Below are 24,021 nucleotides of genomic sequence, written 5' to 3' on the forward strand. Positions count from 1 at the left end.
TTCTGTTGTGAACCTGAAACTGCTCCAAAAAATAAAGTCTATTAATTAATAAAAAATAAAATGAAATAAAATTTTTATTTATAAATAAAATTTTTATTTATTTTTTTACTCCTATGTTTTCTTATGAGAGTTTTATAGTTTTAGCTCTTCCATTCACATCTTTGATCCATTTTGAGTTAATTTTGGCATATGAGGTGGTATAGGTCCAATTCTATTCTTTTGCATGTCGCTCTCCAGTCATCCCAACAACATTTCTTGAACTCCTTCCCCATCACAAGGTCTTGGCACCACTGCCAAAGGTACCAGTTGACCACAGACATCCGGGAGGACCCATTTCTGAATCCTGATTCTGTTGTACCAACACATTAGCTTGTCCTTCCCAACTGACAATGTAATAAACATGCTCCTTTTTTCCTCCCAGCTGCTAACAGAAGCGAGTGGAACAGGGTCCAAGGCCGAGCCCTCAACAATTCAGTGTCCTCCTTTTTTGGTTTACATTCAAACATCACTCAGTACTCCTGGGAGCAACTTGTCAACCAGTGATAAACTTATTTAAATTTGCTATCATCTGGTCAACATTTCCCCATTCTGTCCACAAGTGCCGCATTAGCTACTGTGTAAAATATGCTATTGAAATCAAGATAATGTCATCCAAATAGAAAACCAACCCTGCAGAGGTTCAGACAAAGACAATGGTCACACTCTGTTTGGTAATCCTTTCTATAATTTTCATAAGGAACCAAGTGATCTCTCATTTTCGGAATTAATCTTTTCTCTCTTTTATACTTTTTTGATCATTTCTGTCAGTGATATATATATCACAGAAATATCACAGATATATATATATATATATATACAATTTTATTTATCACCATGTGTTAACACTTAAATTTCTAGTTTATCACCTTGTCTCTGTGTATTGGTATACAGGCATCTGAGACCTTTAAGTATTATTCCCGAGTCTGTAACAGTAATTTTAATTCTAATCTTAATTCCTTCTATACAGTCCGAGTTTTTGTTTTTGCCTCAGTTTTTTCCATTGAAACACTGAAAATATTTCGCACTTATCACCTACGAGCTGATGAATTCAATTGTGAAAATTACACTTTTTAATGGTGATACTCCAACAGAAAATATTAACATTTTATTCAAAATACAGATGATAAGTTTAAACTTTATCTGATCAGACAGTTTATGACAAGAAAAACATATGGTCACATTTAGAGCCTAGAGGAAAATAAAACACCGCAGCAAATATATACCATCACTGAAATCTATTACTTGCTTTTCATATTAAGTATTAAACATTACTAGAAGCAGTCAGAAAGTCAGTGGCCCTTGGAAAGATGAATTATTTCAATTCTTTTTTCCTTTAGTCTCACCTGAAAAGCGCATATACCAGGGTAGCAATCAAAGCGAAACTGACCACAACCGCCACAAGTACTTGGTCACTTACTCCTTCTATGACTGAATCATCGTCCAGTTTCAGACTCTGAACTTCACCTTGATATTTGGCCATTCCAGGTCTAAAGGAAAAAGAAATACAATGAAAATGACAACTGACACAGAGAGAATCAAAATATACTAATGAAAACAATCTAAGTACAGCTGACGTTGAATAGAGTTACTTTTCGGCAGCGCCCACTTAAGGTAGGTTGCATTAAGTACAACTCCAGTGGGGAATGCCCCATGAATGAGTTCTTTAAAACCTGCCAGATGTTATTTTGAAGGGTATAGAATTCTACTGCCTTTAAGGAAAATAATTACTATAATTTAGCATCTATTTACATTTTTAAAGAGTTTTTAAAAATAGCCTTTCCTCTTCGAGCTTAAGTCCTTTAATTTTAAGAAAAAAAAAAAAAAGACACTCCTCATGCTCAACTGCACTTTTCTTATCCCTGAATAGCAAATAAATTCTCCAAGTAGATCACGTTCCCCCTTCTCCCTCATAGAACTGAACATGTGGCACAGAATTTACCATGTGTAGGTAGGGAAGGAAACATATTGCCTTCTCCTGTAAATATTCCTAAATTACCTAGTATGTGCTCTGTACACAGTAGGACCTAATATATATGCTTAAATAAGAGTGGCTTACCTTACTTCTAGTGTTAGTAATTTGAAAAGTAAAAGACACGGAGGCTAGAGAACATTTATAAACTATAGGAAGACTACTTGAATTAATGAAAATTCTGGTGCTTGAAAAACTATTCGCCTCACCTGGGACTAACCTCGGCTTATGGTTCAGAATTCTTTGAACTGCCTGGAATATGGAATCACTCTGAGGCTGCATTTCCTTATGAAGAGAAAAGGAAGGGTGTGAAATTCTCCCACACCTTAAACTAGAGAAAAGTGGTAATACTCAACTTCTATAGGTTTGAGGGGAGACAGTCCAACCACATCAGAGTCCAAATGTCACAGGCAATTCCTAATTTTTTCAGATGGCAAATGCTAAGTTGAAAAGCTTATAAGACACACCTAAAGGGAAATAAAGAAAATAAATATTCAATTAAGTTATATGACTATTCATAATTAAAATCCTGTATTTATGTAACGACTGCACTGAAAAACAGTTTTATTCAATATCACCATTAATCAGGTGAGCCGCTGTTAAAAGAAAACTTGGTGTGTGGAAGTCTAAAGCTTTTGAAAAGAATCTCCGCTGGCTGCTAGGAAGAAAATTACCTCTCGTGGAAGAAACTTAAGCAAACAAACAGATCAAAGGCAGCTTTCACCAGCTTTACACACAGTAATGGCCTGAAGCACCAGGAACTTTCTGATGACAGGTTTCAAGTACTCTTTATGAAAGCACACACCAGGAAACTCAGAGAATCCAAACGTCAGTAATGTATTCAGAAGAACAGCCAAATCAACTGTCAACCGAACTTGAAGGAAAGAGCCTCAGATAATCTCAGGGTGAGCCACGTGGCCAATTTAGATTTTTATCTTGTCGGGTTTCCTCTGTTTACGTTAGAGATGTTGTGGTTGTATCAAATGTCCTAAGGGTAGTGGGAACTACTTGCATCACTCAGAGGTAACCAAAATGTTATCCCGCAGCCAGATTCCCGGGCTCTGATTACTCAATCCATCTACTTCACAGAGCTGGGAGGATCTTCTCCTGTGTTGTACATTTAGGGAGTTCACCACTTTGTACTTAAAAAAAAAAAAAGGATGGGTTCTGTTTCTAAGTCCTTCCAGGTGTAATCAATGATAATGTGACCAAATTCTACTGCATCAGTTACATAGAGATTCTTATATAACTGGATTACTTTGCTGTACACCTGAAACTAACACAACATTGTAAATCAACCATAGTGCAATAAAAAATAAAGTAATAAAAATAAAAATTTTAAAAATATATATTCTACTGTATGATTACATGAGTTCTACCAATTCCACCCTTAAGATACTGTTTCATACACATTTCCAAGAACTCAGAGATCCACGACACTCTGAGTATTGTGGGACCATGTAATGTTATTTGCCTCATTTTAGAGCGGAAGTTCCCAGTGTTGTTGAAATGCAGGGTTACTTCTTACTTCCATGAATTCTAGTATCATTAAAGAAGGCGCTGCGGCTGAGGGAGGGTAGGAAGGGAGGAGATGGCTGGTAAGTGGGAGGAACGGAGGGTCTGCTGCTCTTTCCTGCCATGTGGAAACCCCAGCTCTCACGGGAGGGCTGCTAATGGTGTCTGGCCGACTTGCTGGGGACTTCCACAGTTAACTTCCGCCAGTGGTTCTCCCTATCATCAGAACCAAAAAAAGGAACTGTTTTTGAGCCAGTGGCTCAAAAATCAGGTATTATAACGCCACCTCAGTTTGGAAAGAGGCTAGTCTAAGATCATAGAGGATAAGCAATAAAAAGAAATAAAAAAATTTCTGCTTGAGCAGATGGTATCATACCTCAATTCTGAAAATGAATTTCAGCATCAAGCTGAACTTTGGTCCCCCGGCTTTCACTTCTTGGGGACAGAACAGGGCTGCTGATTTTGATCGACAACACACTCTCTCAACTCGAGCCTGACCATAACAGCATGCCCCGAAGACCCTGGAGTTCAGTCACAGTTCTGCTCCCACAGCTAGGACCCCACTTCAGCTCTTGGGGACCCCTCGCTTTCCGTAAAATGTAAAAGCTGGATTGGAGAACTTCTTAAGTTCCTTCTACCACCACATTTTGCTGATTCAGAGATTTTTGCAATCAGAGAAAAAAAAAAAAAAACCAGGAAAGACAAATACCAAAGGTTAAATTGGTTACAAGTGGGGAACATGGCTGGGAGAGGCAGATTTTCTCCTTTTCCAGGAAACAGTCTAATAGTCCAAATTTTTTTCAAGCATGTATTACTTTAACAATAAAAACAGAAGTCAGTGCCTGCTCCCTCCCTGGAGAGATGAAAATTAGGCTTCAGTTCTCCAAGATTTAAAATGTCTGTCTCCAGTCCCGGTCTTACCTAAGAACCCTAGACTCTCCCAGTTCCCCGATGGTGCCCTCTGAAGATCTCGTGATGGGCACTGGGAGGTGGCCACACTGGCTACCTCTCAGTCCCGTGAGCAGTGCACAGGGAGTTTTATGCGTTGTATGGCCACTAAATGCTGCTTGCTTGAAACCCCAAGGGAAGGTTATTAAACTTATAAAAAATGGTATCTGATCTATTTCATAGGATCTTGTCAAATGAAAACAAGTCACTACTACCTGTTTTTAACTTACATTTTGAGACTTACAGAAACAAAATACCATAGATCTTGGAAACGGGGTTGATAATTGATAGAAAAATTGGCAGATAATTGACAGAAGCAGAACTGATTTCCAGGACTGACTTTGTAATTGAGGAACAGCTTAATATGTTGAAATAGCGTAAGGTTTGGAGTCAGACAACTGTGTACCTATGTAAAATCTGGCTCTCAGCTTCTTCATTTGTAAAATGCATAAAATTAACTTGAACTATATCAAACAATCACTTTTTGGGCAAAACAACAACAACAGCCTTATTTTGTGGAGTTTATGAGATAATAAAGGTAGGGCATTTAGCATATGGCTTGGCAGACTCTCAATAAATGGAAGCTACAATAGTTTGATTACTATTTTTAACAACCTTCAAGGAATCTGTAGAACCATGATGAAACTTAGCCATGCCTTCCCCACAGCTGCGCTAAGTCGCATCTCAAGCTCTCTTTAATCAAAGCTCTAAGCACATATTTCCTGGGAAGACAGGATAAACTTGGAACATGGCCAGGAAGGACACCGCCATGTTTACTTGAATCCAATCAACAGCTGTTGAGAACTATTCTCCAACTAACTGGAGTAAGGAGAGAACTAAGACACATTCCACTCACTTCCCTTTGTCTTTTCCGAAGTTTTCAGGAGAAACGAAACAACACAGAAAAATAAGGGAAATGCAGGAAATTCCATAACTTCAAAGGAGAAACTCTATGTCTTTTTACCCAAACTCATGTAGAAACATGGTGAGCACATGGCTTTTGCAGACAATTACATCCAAGAAGTTTTTAATATAATTTCCTTCACTGAGGGTGGTTGGAACTACAAAATGAAACCTCAAGAACACTGCATATCAAGGGGTAGGTACAGTTTGGTGGCAGTACGCTCACTTAGCATGCATGAGGTCCCGGGTTCAATCCCTGGTACCTCCATTATAAAAAAAATTTATAAACTAGGAGTTTTGGATTAATAGATAAACGTTACTATGTATAAAATAGATAAACAACAAGGACCTACTGTATAGCAGAGGGAACTACAGTCAATTTCTTGTAATAAACTATAATGGAAAATAATCTGAAAAAAAAGTATGTATATGTATAACTGAATCGCTCTGCTGTACACCTGAAACTAACATTGTAAATCAACTATACTTAAATAAAATTAAAAAAAAAAAAAAGAACATTGCACATCATGCACAAATGCATTGTGGGTAAGCCATCAAACCGGAGACAGGAGGCTGAGGTCAACTCTGCCCTGAAAACCAGAGCAGCTGAAGCATAGGTGATCACACTACAGGCCTTCCAGAAATGATCCACATCCAAAGACAGGGCGTTGCACGGGCATCAGGGTGACGTGCTCCCTTTACTCGCCTAACAAGAGTTAATGGTCACTGAAAGTGCCAGGGATCCTACAGAGATAACCTGGAATGTAGGAACTCTGGTTTGACAAAGATCCAGAGGCACCAACAGAGTAAACAAGGCAGGTGAGATGCATCTGATCACTTCTAAAGGTTTCTCTGCCCTTGGTGTGGGGAGGAATGTTGAAAAGAAACACCACTGAGAAGATGGTCTCCGTTCACAAAACAAAAAATCACCATGTGTGAACCGGTAATTAGTACTTTGCAAAGCATCATTAAACTCACTGCTGGGGGAGGAGGGTATAGCTCAGTGGTAGAGTCGTGGGTTCAATCCCCAATACCTCAATTTTAAAAAAATTTATATATATAAATAAATGAGCCAACCTAGTTACCACCCCCGCCCCCTCCCCACCCCCCTGCAAAAAAACCCCAACAACTCAATGCTGCATCTGCAGGTCTGAAAGCTCAATGAAAAAACCTAGTCTTAATGGGAAAAGTGGGGGGGGGGGGGCTCCAGGAACCTTAAACCAAATGAAGATGTGTCCTGGGAAGTTAACTTTCCTGCATCCCAAATAAAAGTTTGGCATGACCTGGTAAAATTATGCACATCCTATGACTCAACAATTTTAGAACCCCAAAGCATGTATCCTACAGACACGTGCACTAGTGTCTAGGGATATGAATGCCTTTAGCACTGTTCCTAGTTGGCCCCAAACTGGAACAAGAAAATGCCCGTCAACAGTAGAATGGCTATACTGTCATATTCATACAATGGAGTACTAGACAGCAATGAAAATTACCTATAGGTGTGCGCAAACTTACTATTACTTCAAAACCACTCGGTAAAAATTTTTAAAAAAGGTAAAGTAAAACTGTATGGTTTAGGCAAGCATCCGTAGGTGGAAAAGCTATAGGAAAAGCAAGAAAGTGGGTATCACAAAAGTCCGTCTAGGGAGGGCATGGTGCTCCGAAAGGAACACAAGGTGTGGTTGGGACTCCTGGGGTACCTGCAATGCTCTCTGTTTTTACCTAGGTGTTTAATTACTAATTACTCCTTAAATATGTACGTCCTTTGCACTTGGCTGCACATGTTGGGTCGCATAACAATTCATCAGTAACCCTGCAGAGATTCACGCCTCTGGAGAGGTGACAGCTCCGGAAAGACTGATCCCCTGGCCACCGAGGAAGGAGGGACGGGCCCCGGGCACTGTCGGGGTCCTCCCGGGCTGACGGCCCCCGCACACCCCGTCCCGACTGGGAGTAACTCGCTTCCGGGGCCCGCCACGTCGGCCGCCCCGCGCGGGCGCCCAGGGGCCGCCCGGCCTCCGGAGGCGGCGACTGCCACCCCGCGGAGGGCCGGGCGGCCGCCTAGACCCCCGCCGCCCCGCCCACGCCGGGGCCCCGCCGGCGCCCGGCCCGCGTACCTCTGCACCGCGGAGGACACCTCGCCAGCTCCCGGTGACCGAGGGCACAGACTGTTTCCGGGCCGCCCCGCCACCCTCCCGGGCGACCACTAGCTGCGTCCTCCGGGCTGGGAGCGCGGGCGCGGCGCACGCGCACTGCCGCGCTTCCGTGAGGGCGCGGGCGGGGACCCGGCGGCGGGGTCGGGCGCGCGCGGGGCGGGGGGGACACGCAGCGGGCCGGCGGGCGGCGGGCGCGGTGCTGCGCAGTGCTGGGCGGCCGCGGTCGGGCCAGGCCGGGCTCTCGGGCGGCTGCCGGGCAGTGGGGTGCGGGGTGCGGGCTGCGGGGTGCGGGGGCGGCGGGCCGGCGGCGGGCGGGGCGGGCGGCGGGGGCGCGCGGCGGCGGCGGCGCGCGGTCCCGAGGGGCCGGAGGAGGAGGAGGAGGAGGAGGAGGGGCGCCGGTGACGCTGCGGGAGCCGCTGCCAGGGCCGGACGGAGTCGGCGGCCGGGCGGAGGACGGGCGGGCGACCCTCGGACGCAGCCCCAGGCCGAGCCGCAGGCTTCCTGGCGAGGCGGGGCGGCCGCGAGCCCCGGCGGGAAGATGTTCAACGTGGAGTCCCTGGAGCGGGTGGAGCTGTGCGAGAGCCTCCTCACTTGGGTAGGTGGCGGCCGGCGGGCCGGGAGGCCCCCTTCCCCAGGCCGCCGTCCCGGGATCCCCCCGCGCCGGGGCGAGCGCCGAGGGCGGCGTTGCCGTCACATCCGGGGCCTGGGCGGGGAGCCGGGGACGCCGGTGCGGGCCGCGTCTACACCGCGGGAGGCCCGGCCCGGGTCCGGGGGAAACTTGCCGGGCCTGAGGTGCTGGGTGGAGGCTGAGGACGGGGTGCGGGCGGCACTGTCTCCAGGGCAGCGGCCCCGCGCCCCGCGCCGCCGGGGAGGCCCGCGGGACCCGGTCCGCCGCTCCTGCCTTTGTTGTCACGCTCGCCGGGATGGAGCGCAGCCCCTGGAGGGACGAGCCGCCCGGGGAGAGAGGGCAGGGGAAATCCGGGGAGGCACCCGGAGGCCGGTACCTGGGATGCGGGATGCACTTGAGCGATGAGAGAGTCAGCGGTGCGGAGATGCTTATTAAAGGCACTCAGGATCAAATTAATCTGGAAGGGGTCTGGGCATCAGCCATGGAACTCGACATTTGGGGGACAGCGTTGTGGGATTCTAATTTTAAGTTATTAAATGCTTATTAAAATTCTCGTATGTTAGTTTAAACATGTGTTCAGTTCTGATGGCAACGGCCGTGCCTGTAGCAGCCTCTTCAATAGTTGGACATGAAACCAAGCTTGTGTGTTTCTCAAACAGGGTGTCGGTTCCTGGGGGGGGGAGGGGACGGGTGTGTGTGTGTGTGTGTGTGTGTGTGTGTGTGTAGATCTGCAGAGCCACAGGATAAACCTGGTGCCTCTTTTAGGAGCATTCATTTTTCTCACTGATAAAATCGTTAAATACCACTTTGGAGTAAAACACAAACACACTTATGGAGATGACTACAGCACTTGTGTTAATGTTCCAGGTAAAACACAGATGCCAAATAAATGCCGTTTAGTGGTGTCTTGGGTGGCAAGTTTAGATCCCTGGAGTGTAGACATTACTCCTGTGTGGGGGCATTTGGGTGGAAAGATTAGAGGAGCCTTAGGTTGGTTGTAACAAAGGTAATGACAATAGTGTGAGATTTTCATAATTTGTCTTATATCACAAATCATGTTATGCTTTCTGAAACAGTATGTGCAAGAGCAGAGCTTGACATATTGAGTAACTTTTATATCAGAGCATTCTTGGCATTTCAGATTGTTTGCAATAATATGTAGTTAACATGCAGCTTACAGCTGTAATGGGTTCCAGCTTCAAATGGGTTTCACCACTGTATTTAAGAGGAGAGAAAAACAGATAAACTGCATAATGCGGCCAAAGTTTGACTAGGCAGCGGAGAGATAATGGAAAGAAATACCACATTCTTTAATTCTGTGAAAGGAATAGATTTGGCAGAGGTTGCAAACAGAAGATTGAGAATCTAAAGATGTGCTTTTTTTTTTTTTTTTTTTTTTTGAGTCTGTGCAAAAAGTGCCTTCCTCAGTGCTAGGGGGAAAAAAGGGCAAGAGGGCAAAGATGCGGAAGCTGATTGAATCTGAAGTAGGACTACATGGTTTAAAGTCTAGAAAGACAAGCCACGGAAACAGAGAGGTGTGTTTGACCGGCATCTGCGAAAAGATGGTCGTGGGTGCAATTATTTGAGTGGGGAATGCTGATAAAAATAGAAAGAAACTACAGAGGGGAGTTTGAAGAGGAAAAGCACGAAGAGCAGCTATTAAAAATCTGGCCAAATTTTAAGAAAACAGATAATGCTGGTTATCAGCTGTAGAGAGAGGTCAAGGAATATGGTTTTGTAGAAAAAAGACTTTTTGAAATTTCAGTGGAAGCCTCGTCAAGGACAATTTCTGGGGGACATTAGAGATTATCAATGAAAAATGGGGAGGCAGAGTCCAAGCAAAGATAGACAATTTAAAGATTTGGAAACATTTTTAAATATTGTACATTGAAATGTTGCAAAATAAAGTTGAACTTAAATGTTGAGTTTGTTCCCTTGTGGTTGTCATTAAGAAAGCAGAATAAAGGTTTATGTGGAAAATGTCGGAGGCAGCTGAGAATGTACATTTAGTCCAGTAGCTTCCCTTGTATCTGAATGCCAGGCTAACGCCTAACACGATCCCAAAACCCCAAATAAGGGGGGAAATGTATACTATACAGTCCTGAAGAGAAGACTCCCATTTAGAATAATTTACTTTGCATAAACTTCTAGCCAACTTGGCTGTGCAGTTGCTTTTCACACAGCAGGTTGGAAGGTAATTGCAACCCTCAGCAAAATGCACACAGCTGTCAGAAACAGAGAAGACCCAAGAGCTTGGGTACACACAGCCTGGGTGATTCCATCTTTGAGCTGACAGCCTGGGATACTTGAAGAGCCTCTGTGTTCAGTTAATGAAGACCGTAATTATGCTCCTGAATATCAGATCGAAGTTTATTTTCACTGCATAGCATTTAGTTGGAGATTAGAGGCATATAGTACGTAGCAGTTTTTCCACCAGAAACAGTTAATAACAGCTCAGGCATTTGAAGGGATGACTGTTAGCTACCTCTGCAGAGATTCATTTTCGCGGACCATCTCCTTGCCCCAAATGCTGGATACGTTGCTATTGTATCGGAGAGCTCACTAGCCCAAGAACCAAATGTTCCACATTTTTGTTGCAAGAGGAATGCCCGTGAAGAGACCAAGTATCATCCTATCAAAAAAGAGCTTAAGTTTAAATTCCAAAGCAGAGCCTCTGTAGCAAGCAAGTTCAGCAGGATGTGCCGGAAATTTTCCACTCTTTCTCCACCCTCTGAGTCAAAATGGACTCTTACCTGTTAGAAAACTCTGCCCTACCTATTACACCTGTCAAGCCTAATTTCCTGAATGGGTGCGTGAGATGATTGCCCTTTCCTAGGTTTAAGAGACCGAAAAAACCAGTTAAGGGCAAGATGCTAAGTGGAAAAAGAACCATCATCCCGTAGGCTCAGGTATCTTTCTTCTGGAAGCCCAGCGACAGTAACACGTCCTTGTCATTTTCATGTTGCGCGGCCTGTGAAATGCACACTAGTGCTTGGAATTAGGGAAGGTAGCATTTTTAATGGTGGTATCTCCCCCATCTCCTCTGCTCCTCCTAACTCCATTCTACTCAAAGTTTTAATTTTCTCTCTTTCTTTTTTTTTAACTGAGGGCCAATATAACGTTAGTTTTGAGTATAGGTTCTGAAATTAGGTCACCTGGGTTCAAATGCAGATTTTTTTCGTACTAAGTCACGCCATCTCTGTGTTTTGACTTCATTCAATTGAACACTAAGATGGGTGTGGTTTATTTTTTTTTAGGCTGGTACATTCCCCGCCCCCTGCATTCTTTATTTTTTCCTGGATGTACCGGGAGTTGAACCCAGGACCTTGTGCATGCTAAGCATGTGCTCTGCCCCTGAGCTCTGCCCTCCCCGCTACATCCCCCCTAAGACTGGTTTCTTTCTATCTCCGCCCTACTCTGCTGTGGGGAAGTAATTAGATTTGTTTGTTTATTTTCAGAGGAGGAACTGGGGATTGAACCCAGGACGTCTTGCATGCTAGGCAAGTGATCTACCACTTGAGCTATACCCTCCCCCCTTAAGATGTGCTTCTTAAGCATTAGTATCAATCAGCATCATTGGAGGGCTCGTTAAAATGCTGATTGCTAAGCCCTGGGTCCCGAATCTGTCATTCAGTAGAGCTGGTCTAGGGCCTGAGATTCTGCATTACCAACAGGTTTCCAGGTGATTCTGTTGTTAGTGACGCTTGGAGAACCACGGCTCCAGAGCAGGGCTTGTTAGCTTTGGCTTTATTGACATTCCAGGCGGGACCCTTTTGGTTGTGGGCACCGCGCTGTGCATCGTAGGGTATTTCATAGTAGCATCTCTGGTCTCTACCTACCAGATGCCAAAAGCACCCACCTAGTTGTTATAACAAAAACTGTCTCATAGGGAGCACACTTGTCTCTGGTTGAGAATCTTGGCTCAGGAGAGTCATTCCAGGTGATCTCGCTCTTCACTCCTCTCACACTTTGGTGGGGGAGAGGGAGGTGGAACTTGGGCGGTGTCACTAGAGTGTCTTGGAGTTAAAAGCGAGGTTATGACCCGTCAGGAGGAGTTTCACGCCCTAATGCGGTTAGGCATAATTATCTCTCAATTTTACCAAACTGCTATCCTGAAACGTTCTGTAGATTCTAACTCAGAGTCTATGAGAACAGGTAAGTGATAGATTTTTTAAAAATTAAAATACACATACCATAAAATCCATTCTTTTCAAGTGTGAAGTTCAGTGCTTTGTGGTATGATCACAGGGTGGGGCCACCATACTATCTAATTCCAAGAATGTTTTCCTTGCCCCAAAAGGAAACTCTGTAGAGGCAGTTTCGCCGGAATCTGCCTCTGCTTTCATGGCAAAGCAGAGGCAGACATCCTGTAGCCCTCATGAGCAAGCCAATTCAGAGAAAATAATTATTTGCAAGCCACATTTCAAAAATCAAAATGAAAATAGTTTTAAGTCCTAAGAGAGAAACAGATACAGTCTTACGACTCAATTACTTGCGTCATTGAGTTACCTGCTTTATTGGGTTTTTTCATTCTGATTGTCCAGAGGCAGTTTTTCTGAAATTTCCTCCCTTACATTTAGCAGTGCTTTGGACCAGAGGGTTCCAAATGCCAGCCTGGGGCCCTGCCGCATGAGAATTATTTGATGAACTTCTTAAAAATAGACTCCCAGCCTCCTCCAGCTTCCCAGATGATTCGGGGGTACGTCCAGGTGTGGGCACTGCTGCCTTCCACTGTTCCAAATTCCTCCTGTGCATTTATTTTCTCATTCCTGCTTTAAGCCACACATCCCTCCGTAAGGGGTTTTTGTCCCAATTTCTAGATTAGAAAACTGATATTGAGAGGTAAAGTGGCATATCCAAGGTCACACAGCCGGCAAAGCGGGAGCAAAACCGGAGATGGAATTAGTTCTGTACATTCAGGGCAAATTCATTGAGGGCTCTTTCGCATCAGGCATCGTGCTCAGGTTGGTGACAAAGAGGTGAAGGGGGGTGGCCCCGCACCACTGCCTCTTTTTCATTCTAAGCCCACGCAAAAGAGGTTGATTCAGCCACTGTAAAGTGGAAGTGGGTGTTTATGTCTTTTAAACTACATTTGTTCCCACGTTACCATTGAGGAGACAGCTGGAGAGAGTGTGGAGTAAAATTCAGTATCAGTTCCTACGGGTGATGCTTTTTTGTACCATTTATTAATTTACTAAGGGTTTATTGTGCTTTTGCTCCTTATAAGGTTCGTGTCAGGGGGGTGGCCTGGAAGGGCCTCTCTCCATCACCTCTCCCAAGGGGACACCTAAGTAAAAACCACTTGCTGTGTGATGTTTAAGGTCATTTCCTTAGTTTCCACCGCCATAACCATCACTTCCCACAAGACTGTAGAAGATGCGAGGATGCTATTAACTGCACTTGCTAATAGTTATTTTTTTTTAAAAAGAGATTTGGTAGATGATGCCACACAGAGAACTGGATGCTCACTGACTGTTAGTAAATTGCTACAGCATTTATTAAGGGCAGTTTGACAGAACTTATCAAAAACCTTAAAACGTCTGTACACTTTGATCTATCAATTTTACTTCTAGGAATATAACCCCGTAAGCAAAAATGTGTGTGGAGACAGATGGTCACCTGCACATTATTTCCAGTGTCACTCCCTGGTTTGACCTCATCTGTTTTAACGTATAAACCTATTGAAATAAGTCTCCCTGCCTGTTCCTGCGATCCTTTCTTCATCCTGCAGCTGGTATGACCCTTATGCGATGTGAATCTCATGGCCTCTCTCTCCTGCTTAGAATCCTTTGCTTACTCCCCTTGCCCTGGTGGCTTATGAGATTTTGCACAATAGCACTCCCTTTTTCAACCCCGTCTTTGACCCTTCTGCCCGCTCTCCTGTTCCGTCTCTTCCTCCGATTCCCGTTACTAACCTGTAAACTGCAGCGCGTGGCCTGCATCTCTGTGTTCTCAGTGATTTATTTCCTTCGAAGTCCCGGTTGCACTACTGAGTAGCATCGTTGTTGGCTCAGCTGTATTATCTCACTCAGAATAATTTCTACTAATTCTCGGCCACATATGTTCCTTCTAATCAAGAATAGAATTAAAGTGAAAGTCAGTTGAATATCTAACCTAACCGTAATTTCTTGTGATGTGATTTCTACATCTGTATAAAGACATTTTGGTTCTGAGTAAAAGAAATCTCAAATCCTGGCCAGACTTCAAGAAGAAATTTATCTCACGTAATAGGAGGCGTTCAGTGGCTCAGTTTGGGCCTCAAGGGCCTCGTTCTTTCTAGCCCTCTTCTCAGCCATCCACTGCATTGGCCTCATCCTGACAGTCCCAGGATTACTGCTCGTAGTAATTGAGGCAACCAACATACTTAACTCGCAGCAAGAGGAGACTGGCTTTTCTTTCCCAGAAGCCCAAGTAAGCCTCTCTTTGCCTCTGTTTGGACCAAATTGTCCTTGCCTGGGTACCCCTGAGTCAGTCACTGGCAGAGGGCATGCAGGTACCATGCCTTTCCTAGATGATCATCTGTAAGGAGAGTGAATGCTGGGAAGTCACCCAGTATCCACCACAATTTCCCTTTTACCAAAAGGAAGAACTTGCAGTAACAGCCTGCAGGAAATTTCCCATTAAGGGAAAACATTTCTCACTGTTCTGCTTTTTGAAATGTATTCACCTCCTAAGATGAGGTAAAAGAACCCTAAGAATTCTTCTGTGCAGTTAACCATGGAATCTCCCCCCCCCCCCTTTTTTTTCTTCTTCCAGATCCAGACATTTAATGTAGATGCACCATGCCAGACCGTGGAAGATTTAACGAATGGGGTTGTGATGGCCCAGGTTCTTCAGAAGATGTAAGAATCAATTGCTTTATCTTTTTGTACATGTTCTTGTACAGGGATATTTATTAGATTGAAAACAGGGACCAAAAATAAAGTCAACGTGTTGCACATGGACCGAGAGCCCCGCGCGGCCAGGTGTTCAGGCAGAGGCCGACCAGCTGCAAGGTCGGCTGGGGCCACAGTAACAGTGTAGCAATGGCTTCAGCAGAGCCATGCGTTCCTGTGTTTTCTATCGTTAAGTGTGGCGGACATTTCCATGCTGATGTCCTGATTTGGCCATTATAGGAGAATCTCAGAGGATCACCCTTTCCTTAGGAGTTTGGGCAAAGGTCTTATCAGCAAGGCCTTCCGTGACCACCCCTGTGTCAATAAACTGCAGCCGTTCCCCTGAGCTCTGTGTCTCTTTAAAGTGTGCTTCTCAGAAGTAGGTGACACCATCTCATATACCATGTATTTTGCTTGTTTATTTGTTATCTGCTGTTCCCGCCACCCCCCTGTAGACACACACACACGCACGCTCTTACAGTAGAAGCTCCTGTAGGGGCAGGGAATTTGTCATGCTCACCACTGTATCCTAGCACCTAGGGCAGTACCTGGCTTTGGGGAGAGCCGGATGAAAATGCCCTTCTTTGTAGCTCCAAAATGGGCAGACATCAGCACTTCTCTTGGTTCAGTCTGCATCTTGGGTGCTCTGTTTACTGACTGACTAAAAGAATGAAATATTTGTTTGGAACATAGAAAACAAGCCTGATTCTTTCCTAGCTAAGCACTTTGAAAGCATAATAATTGAAAAAAAATGATATTGTATGGTTGTTTTCAACTTTTGACCTAGGACTTTTTCAAATAAAGGATTACCTGTGAATTTAAGATGTCATTAGGTTTGATGTGACTGGGGAGAGACTTTTGTCTTTTGAAGCCCTGGGCACTCATCAGCCTGATGACATTAAAAAAATCCGCATACTGACTCACTGCGATTCCCTGACTCTGTGTTGAGTATCAATACTGTCTTTAAACGTGCATTGCAGTGAGCTTTGTAGAGCTCCCCATCTCAGGCGCATCTCAAGGGCCTGCATTTCAGAGAACCTGCTGGCCTTTCCCATTGAGGTTCTTGCTGGGAAAGTACAGCTTTCTGTCTCTCTGCCATTCCTTACGTGGTACATCCCTCCAGCTCGACAGGGCTGGCTGGGAACCTGACCTGCCCAGCCCTGCTAGAGCACTCTCGGAAGAGTGGTCTTGTGGTGTGCGTGGTCGCCTTTGAGTGGTGCCCTAATGACGCTGAGATCTGAGTGGTCTAGAACACTCCTCTGCAGTTCTTACTAACAGTAATTTGTGGGTAAATGGGCCCAGCGAAGTGAGCTTTCCAGGTATGTTGTCAGTGAATGGATTTCCTGCTCAGGTTCATTTGGGTAGGATTTCTATCAATCGTAGAAACCAGGAGAAAGACTGTAAGTGTGTATTATCTTGCCAGATGATGAACATAACATACATTCTGTTCTGCAAAGTGGTTTTTCTAATTTGTCAGCCTTGTGGCATGTTTCTCATCAGTGTTTACTTTTTTACCTTTCTTTTTTCCAAAATGCTTTCCTTTTTTTCCTTTTGTTGTTGTATAACAGACAGAAAAGCATAGGGAAAAAAGTGAAGAATTTGTGTGTGTGTGTGTATGTATGTGTATATTGTGTGTATACACATGCATGTTTACACACATCCGTGTGAGTACCACCCAGACTGAAATCTATAACATTTCTAGGCCCGAGGTGGTTCTCCTCCCTAATCAGTGCGCTTGGCCCAGAGACAGCCGTGATTCTGACTTTACACCATTCATTCCCATAAATGGAATCACGCAGGGCACGCTCGTGTGTGTCGGACTTCTTTCACTCAGCATGACGACTGCGAGATTCATTCCTATTATGTATTGTCTATTTTAAATAATTCTATAATACAGCTTCACGGAAGCTTCCTCCTTTGTCAGTTTGATATTTATTGTTTTTGTTTTGTTTTTGATGGAGGTACTGGGGACTGAACCCAGAATCTCCCTCATGCTAATAAGCTAAGCGGGAGCTGTACCGCACCCCTCTGATGTTTATTGAATGGCTACTTTGTGTCCAGCACTGGTGATACAAGCTTGAGCCACAGCCCACAGGGTAATTCTGTTCCAAGAGTTTATTACTTGGGGAAAACAGATTTTAAATAACCACGGAAACAAAATTGCAACTAACAGGCAAACTACAGAGAAAGTCGCGAAAGTTTCTAAGTCATCGGTTGACTCTACAGGGCTGGCGTTCAGAACGGAGTCCAAACGACAGATGCTAACTTGAGTATCTCTTAATTGAAGCCATAAGTGTGGATTAAATCACTCAGGAAAGAATATGGGGTAAGAAGAAAAAAATGTGCAGCCTGCGCCTTGAAGAACTTTGACATTCAGTTGTCGCTTAAAATGTCTCCCAGCAGAGGGACCAGAGGTCTGAGGAAGCTGGCAGAGTGTGGTGCCAAGAAGTGGATTTTACTGGAAATAGCAAGTCTTGTCATTTTGTCTGAGCTGATGAGTGGAAACCTGTATCTTTTTGTAGTTTTAGTAGAAATGTAATCAAATATGAATAGATCTAGGCAGCTTATTGTTACTGTAATTTATTTCTCGTTCTCTAGTCTTTTAAGTCATTTCCTGTTCCTCTGCTTTCCAGCTTCTATCATTTTGCTGTCTTCTCTCTTTCTGTCTGTCCATGTAGGTTCATGTCTGTCTGTTTTTTGTTTTTAATTATTAATAGACTGGTATTTTTAGAGCAGTTTTAAGTTCACAGCAAAATTGAATGGAAAAAAGTTTCAGTACAGGATGATGGAAAAGTTCTGGCTGGAGGTGGATGGTGGTGACTGTTGCAAATAGTATGAATGACTCAGGGCCACTGAACTGGACGCTTAAAAATGGCTTAAATGGTAAATTTTATGTATAAAAGAAGTATTTAAAAGTTGAATGAAAAGTAAGGCAAGTTCCCACATGCTCCCTGCCCCACCCCACACAGAGCCTTCCCACTGTCAACATCGCCCACCGGAGAGGTGCCTTGTTACCCCTGATGAACCTGTGTTGGTACATCATAGTCAGCCCATTAGAGCTCACTTTGTGTTGTACATTCTATGGGTATAGACAAGTGCATCCTTCGCTGCAGTATCACACAGGATAGTTTCTGCCCTGAAAATCCCAGGCTCCACCTAGTCTCCCCCACCCATCCCCGCAATCACCGATCTTTTTACTGTCTCCACCGTTTTGCCTTTTCCAGAATGTCATGAGTTGGAATCACACAGGGTGTAGCCTTTCCAGACTGGCTTTTTTTTAACTTAGCAATACACATTTGAGGTTTCTCCATGTCTTTTCATGGTTCGACAGCTCATTTCTCTTCAGCGCTTCCCCCCTGCTTTTTTTAACAGCTTGAGTGAGATGAAATTGATGTACAATAAATTGCTCATTTTTTAGAGTGTAGAATTTGATCATTTTTTCACCCATGGGGATTCCCAGGAAACTAGCAAGATAAATGAATGTATCGATCACTTCAAAGTTTCCTCAGTCCGTCCTTCCAGCCACCCCATTCCCATCTCCAGGGCAACCGCGGACTAGCTTTCTGTTGCTATGGATTAATTTGCATTTTACAGAAATGTATGTAAAAGGACTCACAGTCCATTCTGTTTTCTGAGGGAGAGGGTGTGGCTTCTTTCAGGCGGCATAATTATTTGGAGATCCATTCACATTGTTGCCTGTGTTAGTGTAGTTCCTACCCATTCCATTGTGTGGCTGCGCCCCAGTCCACACCTCCATTCGTCGGCTGCTGAACATCTGGGCTATCTGGGCTGCTGGCTATTGCAGATAAAGCTGCCGTGGACCTCAGTGTACACATCTTTGTATGGAAACATGCTTTCATTTCTCTTGGGCAAAATTCCTATGGGAGGTATATGTTTAATATTTAAAAAAACTGCCAGACTGTTTCCAAAGTGGTGTATCGTGTATTTCCGCAAGCAGTGCGTCAGTGTTCCAGTTGTCAGTGTCGCAGCCTCACCCACTCTTGCTAAGGTTGGTCTTTTTAATTTTAGTGGCTGCCTAGTGGTACTTCATCGTGGATTTCACTTGTATTTCTGTTGATGACTAGTGATGCTGACATCTTTTCTGGTATTTGCCATACACACACACACACATATATATATATACATGTCTTCTTTGGTGATTTGTTTGCTGTAATCTTTTGCCAATTTTTTAATTGGATTGTTTGTCTTACTGAATTTGGAGTACTTTATATATTCCAAATACAAGTCCTTTCTCCAGATGTATGTTTTAAAGTATTTCCTCCCAGCCTTTGGCTTCCCTTTTGGTTTTCTGAACAGTGTCTTTGCAGAGCAAAAGTTTTAAACTTTTAATTTTTATTAAATAGTTTTTATTTAATAATAATTTTTTTTTTTTAGTTCATGTGGGTTGTTTTTTTTTTTTAATTGTATTAAGAAATCGTTACCAAACCCAGGCTCACTAAGATTTTCTCCTGTGTCTTCCTCTAGAAGTTGCATAGTTCAGTGCTTAGATTTAGGGCTGTGGTGTATTTTGAGTTACTTTTTGTATAAGATATAAGGATCTTTTTTTTTTCTTCACTTTTATTGAAAAGATTTCCTTTCCTGTATTTTCAGGACTTTGATTATGTTGACCTGCCTAATGACTGGACAGACACATCATCCATGGATGATTAAATTCTTGTTCATTTAAATAATTTTTAATAATAGTTCAGTCACCAAAAACACTTCAGATGTAATGTATTCTCTTACATCTGTTCATCAACAAATACAAAGTGACACCTGTTTTTTGGTAAGGGGCAGGGAAGCTTAGGTCTTTAGGAGACAGTGACTGTGCATATTATCTAAACTCAAATTTATACAATTTTCTTTCCTATTTTCTGCTTCTTGATTTGAAGAAAATTAGCAGTAGACTCTAAAAATGTTTACAGAGCAGCACGCGCTGTGGCGAGCACAGCGTGTCCGACGTGGGACAGCAGGAGTTGGAGCTGACCGTTTATGCCACAGGGCACGTGATTCTCGGGACCCTGTGGGACAGTCAGCACTGTGCCCCAATGACTTGGGCTCTGAACGAAGCCCGTCCTCCCCTTCAGCACTGCTCCTGCAGGCTTCTGGGTGACGGCTGTTTTTCCTCCCATCCGCATCATGTACCACTTAGCGCAGAGGCTGCATCCTCCCCCGACCCAGACCTCCTTGTTTGGGGTCTTATGACCCCACCTACCGCCCCTCCTTGTGGTTGTCTTCCCCTTTAATTTCTCAGCAGCTTTGGATGCCAGCTTTCTGCCGCTCTCTCCACGACTGCCCTCGTCCAAACTCCCGGTGATTTGTGTGTGGACGTGGGTGAACCTGCACACCCGTACCTCTCTATTCTTCGAACTCCTCTCTTGTGATCTTACCTTCTACCCAGTTTCAGCCGCTCGTTCCCATGGTCACACTCAGTGCCTTTTGACGACCAGTAAGACCTGACCCTCCATCGTCTCAGTCTCCCTTGTTCCACTGTCCGAAGTCTGCTTCCTGTCTGTCCATCTCACTCCCTCTGGCTCCATGCCCCCAGTCATTCCTCAGTTCTCTCGTGTCCCTCACCTTCACCTTTCTTTCCTCTAACTCAGCCGAAATTCCATGGCCAGTCGTAATCATACCCTCCTGTACATTTTTAGCTCCTTTGCCCCTTTCTTATTTCTTTGTTACTTTTTTGGCAGAACCACAGCTTGATTAAATCTAATATCCCAGCAGTTCTGCTCCTCGCCTTTGCGGCTGAGCGAAGCTGGAAAAAACAAACATGCTGGTGGATCTCACTGTCAATTTCCCACCGAGTCTGCGGTCTGACCTGTAATTGCCCGGCCTCTCCCCTCACTCCCCCTCCTCGATGACTGTCTCACATTTGTCTCTGTTCAGACCCTCATCTGATTACCTTCCAAGGCAGGTTACATCCTGCTTCCGAGAAGGGTAGGACCCATCCCCGGCCTTTGTGTCCCCCCACAACCCCTGCCGGCATCAGTTTGAGCTGTGGGTTGGGAGGAGGGGTCCTAACTTGAAGTCATGCGTGCAGCTGACTTCTCATGACCCCGTCTATCGGTCATTGTTACAGTCTCCTCCCTGTGCTGTGCGGTCTCGAGTTCCTCTCTTAAAGCCACTTCAGTCGGGGTGTTTCCCACCATTACACTCCAACTGCACTCAACCGGGCACCAGTTATCTACACGGTGTTGATCCTCACCGCCCGTTCTCAGGGCTCGTCCGGACGGGCAGCGGCATCCAGAGCACAGATGCTCATCTGCCTGCTTCCTTGTAACCCCTGTTAAAGCCTGGCTTCCAGGACGCTGCACCTTCCTGGTTTTCCCTAGTCTCCCTGGATGCTCTGCATTTCCTCTGCTGGTTTCCCTCCTCTGTGCCCCACCCCGAGTGATGCAGTGCTTCAGGACCCAGGCCTTGCCCCCACTCCTCTTTTCTGTTTGCGTTCACCCCCTGGATGATTTCATCTCGTCTCACAGGCTGAAACATCATCTGTATCCTAATGACTCAGATTTTCATCTCCAGTGCGAATCTTTCCTCTGACGTCCAGACTGTCTCACTGTCTGCTCAGCATCTCCTGTTGGGTCTAAAAGACATCTCCCAGTTGTCACATCTAAAACTAAACCCTGTCTTCCACCCAGAACCCACTCAGCCTCAAGTCTCCATTTCATTTGTCAACATTTCTGGTCGTCAGCTGCTCAGACCTTAAAACCGCCTTTCTTTCTTTTTGCCGCCATCTCACATCTAACCTGTCAGGAAATCCTGATGGCTAGACTTTAAAAATCTATCTAAATCTAGCCTTTAGACCCAACGTCCGGAATACAGAAAAACAGAGGACAGGGAATAAGTGAAACTAAGTCATGAGGCAGTCATCAGGCTAATTCGCAAAGCTGACCTGGCCTGTTCTGCCAGTGAGTATCAGGAGGGAAAAAGAAGGGGGTGGACTGTTCTAGACTGAAGAGCACAGTGAGGCAGACACTGGCCAGACCCGTCGCATGGTTCTTCGAGGAAGTCCTGCCGCGCACAGCCGCGTGGATGCCCTGGGAGACGTCGTGCCAAGTGAGACAGCCACAGGACAGGCACTCCCCGGCTCCACTTCTGTGAGGCGGCTCAGGTGGTCAGACTCGAGGAAATAGAGTGGGGTGGTGGCTGCCAGGGGCTGGGATTTGGGGGAGATGGGCAGTTGCCGTTCGATTCAGCTGTATGAGGTCAGTAAGCTCTCGGGCTGTTGTGCAGCCCTCTGCCTGGAGTTAACAGGGCTTTATTGGGGTCTTGAACATCTGCTGAGAGGGCAGAACTCATGTAGAGGGTTCTTACCACAGTTTCAAAAACAAAAACAAATGTAATGCATGCATCTTCTTAGATCTTGTTTGAACAAAGACCTTTCGTGGATGTGATGGAGGAAGTTTGAATATAGAGAATTAGATAGTATTTTGAGGGTGATTCTATATTATATTAGGTGTAGTATCAGAAGTGTGCTTAGTAAGGCACAAGAAAGTGTCTTACTTATTAGAGACATACAGTGGAATTTTTCGGAGTGAAAAAGTTCTATGATAACAATTACTGCCTTTACCTCCTGTCACTGGTCTGGCCACCGTCAGCTGTTGCCCATGTCTTGTTAATTTCATGTCTAGTGTCGGTGTTTCCACAGTTGACTTCCCACAGTCTAATGTGAACCCAGCAGCCAGAGTGATATTTTCAGTAAGTTGTGTTTTCTGCTTAGAACCTGCGTTGGTGCCCCGTCCCACAGGGTGGAAGCCAGGTCCTCACGGTAGTGTATATGAGCCCGCACGACCTGACCGCTTGGTACCATTGTGACCTCACGTGCTAGTGTTCTTTCCCACGCTGGCTCCTCCTCATCCTCGCGCATCTCCTGCCCTGGGGATTTTGCACAGCGTGTCCCTCTGCCTCGAATGTTCTGCCTCGAATGTTCCGCAGTCAGAGACCCACATACCACCCTTCTTCCCCGCCAGTCCTCAGGGGTACTTGTCCATTTCTCAGTATACCCTCCCTTGACCACCTATTTAATACTGCCACCACCTTACATTCCAGATCTAACATTCTAAATGTTAGTCAAATAAATGAGTATGGAATTAGAAATTTTGACCCTGAAACGGAAAGAAAGCAACTTTTATCTTCTTTTATCCTTTATCTCCAAGAAGATTGACCACTCTCTCATTTTCCAGCAGTTTCCCTGACACCAACTAGACGACCTTCCAACACCAGCTTCCTGAGTGAGCTCACACCCCACAGGTTGAGGTCAAAGCCCTTCAGTTCTGACACTACCCAGAGCTGGGGCAGGCTCGGCAGCTAAGACCCCAGTCCCACAAGGCTGCCCCCACTTCATATGCCACGTGAACGTGGGGTCCTCAGTGCGCCCACACTTCTGCCCATCCAGCTGCAAATTCAGGGGTTCTCAAGAACCCCTCAGGTCTGATATTTGGGAGAATGATACAAAACTCAGGGAAGTGCTATATTTATGATTACCATTTTATTATAAAAGATCAAACTCAGAAACAGCCGAGTGAAGGAGAGGTGCAGGGCAAGATTTTGAGTTGGGGGCAGCATAGAGCCTCTGTGCTCTCTCCGGGTACCCCACCCTCCCAGCACCCTTCAGGGCGATGTGCTCCTCCACCAGGAAGTTCCTGAGCCTCTTGTCTAGGGGTTTTATTTGGGGTTTCATTACATAGGCGTGATTGAAATGGTTAGCCCTGCACTTGAACTCAGTCTCTAGTCCCTTCCTGAAGGTCAGTGGGGGTGGGACTGCAAGTTCCTCTGGACCAGCCCCATCCTGGAGCTGTCTAGGGGTCCCACAGCACGTCAGCTCGTTAGCATAAGCTTGGGTGTGGCTGGAAAGGGCGCACAATGAATTACAAAAGACACCCCCATCGCTCAGGAAATTCTCAGGGTTTTAGGAGCTCGGTGCCAGGAACCAGGGACAAAGGCCAAACACATTTGTTGTTTTACCACAGTGTGTGGATATTG

The 24,021-nt window shown here is 45.1% G+C and overlaps 2 protein-coding genes across 8 annotated transcripts in view; one reads left to right on the forward strand and one right to left on the reverse strand.

The window, feature by feature from the left end:
• RNF170 (ring finger protein 170) overlaps positions 1 to 7,551 on the reverse strand; it is a 29,644-nt gene extending 22,093 nt beyond the window's left edge. Inside the window, exons 1-3 of one of the 4 annotated variants that reach the window (XM_032468494.1) lie at positions 7,492 to 7,509; positions 2,218 to 2,293; positions 1,383 to 1,526 (exon numbers count right to left, since the gene is read on the reverse strand). In XM_032468494.1, coding sequence (XP_032324385.1) covers positions 1,383 to 1,519 — 137 coding nt within the window. In that variant the 5' untranslated portion in view covers positions 1,520 to 1,526; positions 2,218 to 2,293; positions 7,492 to 7,509. Of the gene's footprint in view, positions 1 to 1,382; positions 1,527 to 2,217; positions 2,294 to 2,364; positions 2,476 to 7,491 lie in introns of those variants that run through there. The other 3 variants (XM_032468493.1, XM_032468495.1, XM_014562353.2) reach the window with 3 other exon arrangements.
• Positions 7,552 to 7,900: 349 nt separating this feature from the next.
• Positions 7,901 to 24,021, forward strand: part of HOOK3 (hook microtubule tethering protein 3) — a 93,639-nt gene continuing 77,518 nt past the window's right edge. For 3 of the 4 annotated variants that reach the window (XM_032468490.1, XM_032468489.1, XM_032468491.1), the window contains exons 1-2: positions 7,901 to 8,125; positions 14,915 to 15,000. In XM_032468490.1, the coding sequence (XP_032324381.1) occupies positions 8,069 to 8,125; positions 14,915 to 15,000 (143 nt within the window). In that variant the 5' untranslated portion in view covers positions 7,901 to 8,068. The remainder of the gene's footprint in view (positions 8,126 to 14,914; positions 15,001 to 24,021) is intronic. The other variant, XM_032468492.1, reaches the window with a different exon arrangement.

Source organism: Camelus ferus, chromosome 26 (assembly GCF_009834535.1).
Source record: "Camelus ferus isolate YT-003-E chromosome 26, BCGSAC_Cfer_1.0, whole genome shotgun sequence".
NCBI lineage: Eukaryota > Metazoa > Chordata > Mammalia > Artiodactyla > Camelidae > Camelus > Camelus ferus.